Source organism: Tarenaya hassleriana, unplaced genomic scaffold (genome assembly GCF_000463585.1).
Source record: "Tarenaya hassleriana unplaced genomic scaffold, ASM46358v1 Cleome1, whole genome shotgun sequence".
Classification (NCBI taxonomy): domain Eukaryota; kingdom Viridiplantae; phylum Streptophyta; class Magnoliopsida; order Brassicales; family Cleomaceae; genus Tarenaya; species Tarenaya hassleriana.
This window is the reverse complement of record NW_010960187.1, coordinates 3,984,323-3,994,291: the sequence shown is the minus strand read 5'-3', so window position 1 is coordinate 3,994,291 and position 9,969 is coordinate 3,984,323. Positions and strand designations below refer to the sequence as shown.

At 33.4% G+C, this 9,969-nt stretch overlaps 3 protein-coding genes across 13 annotated transcripts in view; all 3 read left to right on the top strand.

Annotated features, from left to right (window-relative positions):
* Window positions 1-395: 395 nt before the first annotated feature.
* Window positions 396-2,911, top strand: LOC104809761 (probable dolichol-phosphate mannosyltransferase). Its single transcript, XM_010535842.2, has 8 exons — window positions 396-592; window positions 1,426-1,525; window positions 1,633-1,666; window positions 1,768-1,844; window positions 1,927-1,952; window positions 2,038-2,202; window positions 2,295-2,409; window positions 2,579-2,911. The coding sequence occupies exons 1-8, from the start codon at window positions 474-476 to the stop codon at window positions 2,681-2,683; spliced, it is 741 nt and encodes a 246-aa protein (XP_010534144.1). The 5' UTR covers window positions 396-473; the 3' UTR covers window positions 2,684-2,911.
* A 3,743-nt stretch (window positions 2,912-6,654) lies between these two features.
* On the top strand, window positions 6,655-7,784 carry LOC104809754. Its single transcript, XM_010535831.1, has one exon. The coding sequence runs from the start codon at window positions 6,689-6,691 to the stop codon at window positions 7,628-7,630; it is 942 nt and encodes a 313-aa protein (XP_010534133.1). The 5' UTR covers window positions 6,655-6,688; the 3' UTR covers window positions 7,631-7,784.
* Window positions 7,785-9,818: 2,034 nt separating this feature from the next.
* LOC104809681 (4-coumarate--CoA ligase-like 4) overlaps window positions 9,819-9,969 on the top strand; it is a 4,359-nt gene continuing 4,208 nt past the window's right edge. For 5 of the 11 annotated variants that reach the window (XM_010535732.2, XM_010535757.2, XM_010535753.2 and 2 more), the window contains exon 1: window positions 9,820-9,967. In XM_010535732.2, coding sequence (XP_010534034.1) covers window positions 9,931-9,967 — 37 coding nt within the window. In that variant the 5' untranslated portion in view covers window positions 9,820-9,930. The other 6 variants (XM_010535774.2, XM_010535782.1, XM_010535767.2 and 3 more) reach the window with 3 other exon arrangements.

Here is a 9,969-nt window from a genome sequence, read left to right as displayed (position 1 = left end):
GTTCACCGTTCAGTCCCCTACACTGTTCATATTCGTTCTTGAATTTCATTCCCTCTGTCTCCAAACTTATGGATTTAAGAACCCATTTACAGTTTTTCAAAACTCTCAATTTTTTTTTCGATTTCAATGTTTTTCTGTCAAGATTTATTATCCAAACTCTCGATGTAATGATATGGACATGGATTAAATATTTAGAAAAAAAAATAAACGAACGAAATCCGAAATTTACATCAGTAATTGGAAGACTAAATTGAATGTAACACAAGTATAGAGTTTATACTCTAATATACATATAACTTCAGGTACTTGGTAGCAAATATCGAAGTTTTATTTCTTCAAACAAAATGTGAAACAAATAAAATAACGCTGCTTGAACCGATCGAAGCTCCATTGGTAAAACTCGCCGAGAGGTTTGTGAATTATTTTAGGGTTTCGTGGCGTGATAAAAAAAAAAAAAAAAAGTTGTAGCTGCAATGGCGGAGGAGAAGGAGACGAAAGGCGAGAAGAAACACAAGTACAGTATCATCGTTCCTACCTACAACGAGCGCCTCAACATCGCTCTTCTTGTCTACCTCATTTTCAAGCATCTTCGGTACGAAATAGACGAATCGTTTCTTCTTTTCATGTTTCTCTGTTTAAGAATCCCGCTTTATGACGAACTGGGTAGTGTGATCACTCATCAATATGGATATTTTGATATCGAATTAGGACTCCGGATCCCATGTGATTGAATGACTGAATTGGAGCTTGATTGCCGATCAGATCTGATCTCCGGGCATTCGGATTTGAATCCGATTGGGAACTATGGAACTCTGAAAAGTTCGGATCCTAATTTGACATCGTAACTCGCATTTGCAAATGCTTGATTGTTGTTTGTGCGCCTGATTCAGTATTATTCCCGGAACACCATCGGAGTGTTATAGTTGTGTGTGTGAAATTGCTGGTCTTGTGATTAGGGGATGAACAGAAGCTAGATAGGCAACTATCAGATCTTTCCTGCGTGTTTGTGTTTGTGCCAGAATTAGTGTTTGAAGAGGTTAATAGATTAGCATGCGATATTTCTCAAAGCTATTGTCTTGTTACTCTTGTAGAACCTTTTGTTATGTTTTCATACTGGATAGAATAGTGCAAGGACACGGTGTTGGTTGGCAATCAATTGTTCAAGAGTTGGCTAGCGATGCAAACGCATGCCCTCTTTCCTGGGCAGATATAGATTTAGTCTCAAACTGTTTTTTGTTTAATCAATGGAAAAAATTTTCGTAGGCAAAAATGAGCCTAGATGGTTAACATATCTTCCGCTTGGTGTAACTTCTGTATAGAGGATGCATCCCTTAGGCACTTGTACCAAACTTTCAATCAATGAATGTCATGAAATTGTACGGTAGATCACGTACTGAATGGCGTTGCCATTTCTTGGATGTCTAGGGATGTTGATTTCGAGATAATTGTGGTGGACGACGGGAGCCCTGACGGTACACAGGAAATTGCCAAGCAACTGCAGACATTGTATGGTGAAGACCGCATCGTGAGTAGAATGATGAGTTAGGACCTAAATTTTGCAAATCATTTGATTTTCCTCTTTTTTCGGTTTCTCTGTTTATTTGAACTCATGTTTATCCCTATATGATGCAGTTGTTAAGACCTAGAGCCAAGAAGCTCGGATTGGGTGTGTATCGTATTCCTGCTTTTGGTTTTTGCTTTGTTTTAAAAAAAGGTTTGCTGACAAGAAGTGGAGAGATAATAACCTTCATGAGCTCTCGATATTAGGAACTGCATATATTCATGGTTTGAAGCATGCTTCGGGCGATTTTGTCGTGATCATGGATGCTGATCTTTCGCATCACGTAAGCATACTAATCAATTTTTAGTTTGGTTTCTTGTTTCATTTTGTTTTCTGAGCTCACCCATTCACTTTCTCTTGCGCAGCCAAAGTACTTACCAAGCTTCATCAAGTGAGAAGATTTTTCCTCATCTTCTACTAATTTACCGTCTGCTGTTTACTTTCTTGGGCTTATTTTTTTTTTAAATATCATGTAGGAAACAACTAGAAACCGGTGCTAGTATAGTAACGGGAACACGCTATGTAAAAGGCGGGGGTGTGCATGGGTGGAATCTTATGAGGAAACTCACAAGTAGAGGAGCAAATGTTCTTGCTCACACTCTTTTATGGCCTGGTGTATCTGATTTGACTGGATCTTTCCGGTAAGTCCAAACTAACCTTGGCCATTTTCCCAAATTCTTTTAACATTTGAATGACCAAGTATAGAACTGTTCATTCGCCTTCTTATCCAAAGGCTATACAAGAAATCCGTTCTCGAAGACGTCATTAGCTCGTGCGTGAGCAAAGGGTATGTCTTTCAGATGGAGATGATTGTACGTGCCACCCGAAAAGGCTACCATATCGAAGAGGTTGGTTCGTTTACGTTCATCAAATTCGTTTTAACTTGTCATAATCCATTACTACTTGCAACTTCCGATTCCTTGAACTCTTGCCCTTCGTGTTTAATTGAATTTATAACAATTTTTCTGCAAATACCCTTCGGCTTATGGATATGCTGGTTTACGTTTTCCTCTGCAGGTTCCGATAACTTTTGTCGACAGGGTTTTCGGGAGTTCAAAGCTCGGAGGATCGGAAATTGTTGAATATCTAAAAGGTTTAGTGTATCTTCTGCTCACAACTTAGAGACTCTGCACCGCATGGAACTGAGTGTTTTTTTTTGGGTTCAGTTGCTACGTCTTAGATTCTCTTAACACTTTTACAAACTATCATGTCTTGGAGAAATTTCAGCTTAGCTAATGTTTTTTAACACAGAATCTTCCATCGTGTTCGAAGACATTAGATTCATGTCTTTGGTTTCTGAGCTATGTGGTTAAAGAAGACATCCTTGATTCCTTATTTATGGTTTTCTTTTGTTTTTAGAGTTTTTAGATATGGAAATGAGCAGTTTTTGTTCATAATTAAAAAACAAAATAATCAGTTATTGTATTTAGAATATTTTTTGGATAATCGGGTATCCTAAATTAAGGTCTAGTCTAATTTTGGGTTTGAGAACCAGTTTTGGATTATACGTTTTGTGAAAAATTTGAGATTCGAATTCGAGACGATAAACAGGTTTTGACGGTCGAATTTGGGTTATATGCAGATAACAACAATCTAACTGTACGCCTGCATGCATGGCATAATTGCCCATTATGAAAACAAGTGGATCAACATTGGCACCAAAAAGTATAATTGAGATACATATCCCTCATTTGAAGGTTGATACCGAAATGAAGGCCAGGTTTTATGAATTCAAGTTGGTGTATCATTATTAGGGTTCATGATCCCACCACCTAGGAGCTATATTCCATATATTTACGATAAAATTCATACAAATACAAAACTTTTTCCAATTAAGATAAAGGGTGGTTCGGTTTCAATTTTCTTATTTCCGCATTTGTATCTTTTGGTTTGAAAAAAAAAATACACTGATTTATTTTTTATATCGCATTTATTATGTTCTGTTCAAATTTTATTTTGGTTAAAAATATTTAGTTTCTAAAAAAATCATTTTGTTTTTCATTATTTTATATTAATTTTGATTTCAATTAAATTTAGATTGATTTTGTTTTTTTTTTTAAAAATATTTAGTCTATTTGTTTTATATTAGGACTCAATTTAAATAGATTTATATATTATTCGATGCAAATTTATAATTAATATCAAAATCGAAATATTTCATCCAATTGAGAAATATTTAAAACTGCTCTCTTGTTTCCAAATCCGGATTCATCCATACGTTGAATCGAGATCGTCTTACGCATTTGAGACGAAATTCCGACATTAAAAACGTATATCTAAGATTCGCTAAATGAATCGATGCGGGAACCAAAAAATCCAATCCACATGTCAGTGAGATATGCATGGTTTCATATTTATTATATATATTTTATAGTTCTATTTAGTCGGTTAATAAATTATGTAGGTATATATATATATATATTATCAATAAATGGTATAGTTCTATAATCTCGTTAAAAAATATTATTATATATTTTCCCATTGCTTGTTATATGTACTGATGCATATCTCGAACACCTCACGTGACTTTCCGGATCGAATCATTCGAATCCCGGCATATCACGTGAGTAACGATCGAATCATCGTCTATGTATATATATATATGTGTGTGTGCATCACAGTCATTTATATTATTTTCATCAAGTTTATTTACTCTTATATCGATTCATCAATTTGTAAAAGGGGTGTATATTTTCTATCTATGGAAAATATAAATTAACATTGTTCTTAAGCTTCCCTTTAATCAATGAACTTATAGCATCATTTTGTATACGCATATAATTGGCCTGCACAATTATTACGCATTATAGAAAGAGGATATTTCGGATTTACATCGGGTTTCAATTTGATTATCTTCTGGATTATATACATGTTTCTATTTTAAGAATATTATACCGATTCCGTAATTATTTCAGATTTTTTTTATTTAAAATCTAAAGGAATTCGGCTCGGTTGTTTTTTTTAATATGGGGAGAGAAATATCAAAACCTAATTAAAAATATCATTTAATCAACTTTATGTATAACCTTTTTTAATACTGCCTTAACCCATTAGAAGTTATTATTTTTCATTTAATTCATTTACTATATTTGTTGTATCCGTACCTAGAAAATGTACCAGAATTTTCGCCAGCATTAGTGAAAAACAATCCTATATGTAATATGTATTATGTATCGGTCGCCACTATTAATAATAGATACGTACGTTCTACACTTATATAAACAAATACGATAAAAATATGCTAAAGAACGTATTGAATTTATTAGTGTCAAATATCAAAATGTACAATTCTATATAATATGCATTTCAATAAAAAAAAATTAAATATTCATGAATTAGCTATTAATTACGGATAATCAAGCATTAAATCTCCCTATGGATCTGCGTCGAACTCGAGTTGAAGTCCACACGTACGGTTGCATTATCTTAATTAAGTTAGTGGTTAATTACAGTTATTAATTAAAGAAATCTTTATTTTATGAGATTAATTAATCAATAATTAGAGACAAACATTTTTTTGGGGGGTGATGTTGTGGGGGGCAAAGTGAGTTGTGCAGAACAGAAAAGCGTGTTGTTTTAATCTTTAAGGCAAAGATGGAGCTGTACCCTCACACGTGCCAGCTCATATTCTATCCATAATTTCATTTGGTAGGTCCATAATCACAGAGTTTAATTACATTCATTTGATTTTTTATAACATGATTTAGCTTCTATTTATATTTTAAAAATATGTATATTTTAAAAAGATGTTTTAAGATTATTTTTATATTTGGTTACTATTTTTAGAGTATTTTTAGGTTGAATTTGATTTTAATATATAGTTATGTGTGATTCCATTTGGTATGATTATACATAGGAACCTATTGCACATTTTGATATTTCATTTACGATGATTAAAACAGTTAATTTGAAAGACTAAATTTGGTTTGACCGTTTAAGTCTTTTTTTTTTTATAACAAAATTTATTCATTAGCGTTAATAAGGAAAAAACAACGACCGCTTATGCACAATTTTTTTTAATAAACATATTGAAATTATATTTAAAATGATTACATATATATAATTTATCATAATCATGTAAATGAAACATGGGTTAACGCGTTTTTAACCAGATTTCCGTGTGTTATTATTAATTCTCTAAACCCTAATTCAGAACATCTAATAAACGTAATTAACTCGTTTTTATTGCATCAAGAACAGTGATGCCACGTGTGTGTCCCCTCTCCGCTTGAAATGGAACATATAATTATGTGTCTTAAAAAACAACTAATCACCTTTTAATTAATTTCTTAATCACAACAAACCACTGCCCTTTGGCTTGCATGAAATGAAACCCTATATCCTTTGGTATCGACCTTTAAATATTACTATGAACAAGCCACGTCCTCTTTGGACGCAACATGCCTTTAATTTTTGTGATTACTAACGTAATTAAACTCTAAATACAGCTAATAGCAATTGGCTATAGCTCAAATAACACTACTCTTTTTCTTTAAAGAAACGAGTACGTTGTATTTTACACTCTTTATTTTATATTTTAGGAAATTAACAACTTTGAAAAAATAGTAAAGTAAAATATTACAGGTAATATCATTCAGCATTTCCCAAAGCTGTTAAAAATATTAATAACATTAACCTTATAAACAAAATTTAACAATAACTCTTCTAACATTGCCTTGGATATTATTCTAAATGAATACTCGTACAAAATTATACAGTCTCGGGCTATTTACTTTTCAACATCTAATCTTGAACTATTTAAAAATATTTTGTTTCTGTTTAAAATGCAGTTTTTTTATAAAAAAAATATTCGTTAATTTTTTAAAAAAATATCTCGCATATTGTTTAGGATTTGGAGACAATTTATTTGCAGATACATTTAAGTGAATTAAATATAAATTTAAAACATTAAATCATCGGATAAATTCAGTAATCAGAGATTAAAAAAAATTTAATCGAAGAAAAAAGACAAGCAATTGACTAATTAAGCTCAGATCCACTGCTAACTCCCACACGTGCGTCAGACCTGCCACCCCATCCTTCGTGTGCGTGTATATAAACGCTTCCCGTTTCCTCCCCTCCATTTCAAATTCAAGTTTAAAAATTAAACTCTCTCTCTCTCCTGAAATGGTTGGCGTTTTCCGGCGATCGCTCTCCTTTCCGAACAAACCAAACTCCGGCCGTTCATCTCCGCCATCGAAGCCTCGGATCTCTCACCACACCAGATCTGTCAGTCTCCCCTGCCGATCCCATCCCCTCATCTCCCACATCAACAACGAGATCTCTCAGCTCAAATCCTGGTCCTCCGCCGCCGCCGGAGAGATGACCGATGGATTCCGCCGCACATCCGCCTGGATCTCCGACGGTCTTAGCCTCCTCAAGGACGTCCACGAGACGTTCTCCGACATTCTACGTCTCCCGCAGTCACAGGAATCCCTCCGAAACCGCCCAATCTTCTTCGAGACTCTTCTAGAAGATCTCCTCCGTTTCATTGACGCCTATGGAATCTTCCAGACATCCATTCTCTCCCTCCGCGAAAACAATTCCGGCTCTCAGGTCGCTCTCAGGAAGAGAGACGATGCCAAAATTACGGCCAACCTAAAATCTCGCCAAAATCTCGCGCGAGATATCTCGAGGCTAACGCCGTCTATCCGCGAGCGGAAGACCACCAAGCATAATTTTTGCCACGTCAGCGAGAGTAAATCGTACGGAGACGCTGAACTGGCATCCGTCATTGGTGACGTCATCGATGTAACGGTCTTCGTCTCCGTCGCGCTCTTTAACGGCGTATATTTCTCGTTCCGTCAAACCAAAACAACGCCGTTCATCGGGCTTCTGAAGAGATCGGAGAAAAAGGTGAGAACCGGCGAAGGAATCGAGGAGCTGAGGAAGATCGACGAGAAGAGTATGAGTGGATTGAGGAGAAAGAGAGATGAAGAAGTGAAGATTTTGATTAAGAGAACGGTGGAATTGGAGAATTCGATACGTGAGATCGAATGTGGGAGCGAGAAAGTGTTTAGGAGCTTGATTAACACTAGGGTTTCCTTGCTTAACGCCTTAACCCATTAACTAAATCACTCTTAATTATTTGTGTGTGTGTGTGTTTAATTTCTACTTCTTTTTTCGATTTTTTTTTTGTGTTTTGTTTGGAGTTCGTTTTATAATATTTTTTTTTAAGAAATTGATGTGTTAAAGAATTTACAGTGAATATAATAATACTTAAACGTCCATTACGAAATGTCGAAATGTATAATTAGTTCACTTGATTTTATTTAATAGCAAATAATTAACTACCTTCGACTGGTCTCACATGCACCGATCTCTTGGGTCATCTTAAAAATACTTGTATGATAATTAAGAATAATATTAACATACACACTACGCTTATGTGTGTGTACTTGTGGGTAATATAATTGAATCACCGGTTCAAACGGGTGAATCTAAGAACCGGACCAATTACCCGCATGAAAGTGAGATCCGGTTTGTACATAACCGGGATTAGGAAAAGAAAAGATAATTAATTTTAAGGCTTTCCATAATTAGTTTGGTGGTGTCTACTACTGTCTCTACTCTAATGCAACTTGCTCGTAACTTGCGTTTTATTGTTTTATTTAATTATTTATTTTTAATTAAAAAAAGTTGAGGTCATAACTTCAACTTAAATTCCCAACCAAAGTAGATAACACATATAATGGAAAAAAGCATTTATGGTATCTAATGATTAGGACCAAAATAAAATGTTAATCGCATTATTCGATTAGATTAGATAAGAGCATCAACTCTTCTTCACGACCCAAATATATAATTAAGCATTCTAACTAACACCTTTCATTATTATTGGTCAAAAGCTTATGCAATGTAAACTGTTATACATAAATCATATAATTGACTTCAGTTCAAAACAATGTCGAAATTGTAAAAAAAGTAACTCGGATTTAATTTCCTCTAAAAGCAATTTTAGAAAAATAAAAATATTATAAATATACAATAATGTGTATATTTATGGGGTGAGCGGATGCAATTAGTATGTTTAAATATTATTTGTCTCGAAATAAAATTAAAAACTGAACTATATATCTGTCCATTCTCCATCAGATAATGGATAGCCGGTTTAGGTAATTATGTATATCTTCAATCCCAATATTTTTTTAATATAATCATTAACATCTTTTTACTAAATCAGCTATATAGATAGATAATAATAAATATTTGCCATTCTTTGGTGATGCAAGTTTGGGTTTTCTAACGCCGTTTCTGTATGCACATATGAAAAAGGGGAGCGACACGCATTGTTTAGGCAAATGTTGTAAACAACACGCATGCCGTTTTAAGCGATTTGTTTAAAACGACACGCTGTTTTTATAGCGTGCATGCCTGTTCGACCCATTAAAAGCCCAAACATTTTAGAACTTTTGTCACTTATGGGCCTCTGCTTGTTTTCCAAATCTATTTTTTTCCCCAATTCAACATTCAGATATATAAATCAAATCACTCTTTTTTTATTACATGTTGGTGATTATTTGGTCCAAAGACATACTATAATTGGTTACATCAAGGAATTAATTTTTATTTACATAATAAAAATCTAATCCATTGTGTCCTGAGATGGTTTTGGTATTCGAAAGGCACAATGTAACTACTAACTAATACATCTAGGGTTTGAATGGAGATTATTTTTATTTTGAGTTTTTGGATTTTAGATTTTGTAATATTTGTAAACCCAAAAAATATAGTTTTTGTTTTTTCATTGATTTTTTCACCAAAATGGTTTTCCAAATTTGTATGAAAAGTAATTTTATAAAAACTTAAATATTAATTTTTTGGGTTTTTGAATTTTAAAAACTCTAAAAACTTAACCAGTCTTATTGTCTATGATTTGTGAGATCGATACAAAAACAAATTTTATCTGTGAGATACCATTCGATTAGTCCTTAATCACTATTAGTATTATTAAATTAGATTTAGACCCTTTACCTTTCTTACGTGATTTTTTCTTATAATTGTTCTACAACGTCTTTTAAATCAATTGGTCATATAATAGGTAAAATTATTATAAGTATCGAATTAGTACATCCATTGTTTGTATTAACATTATGATTTCCGTTATCATATTATTTTCATTTTTTAAATGCAAACTACCAAACCCTATCATATCAATTTTTAAATACATATATTATAGATATAGATAAAGGTAATCGCAATCATTTATAGAAAATATTTCAATCGTGACTCGCCGACTTATTATATTAAACATTATCATTATTATTATATTAAACATTATAAAATAAATAAATAAAAACCTACTACGAAAAGGCGCGAACAGTGTTTGAAACTTTGAACGTTCTCCGAGCTTCACCTCATCGGAGAAAATGGCGGACCATGAGGAATCCCATCTCATCGATCCAAAG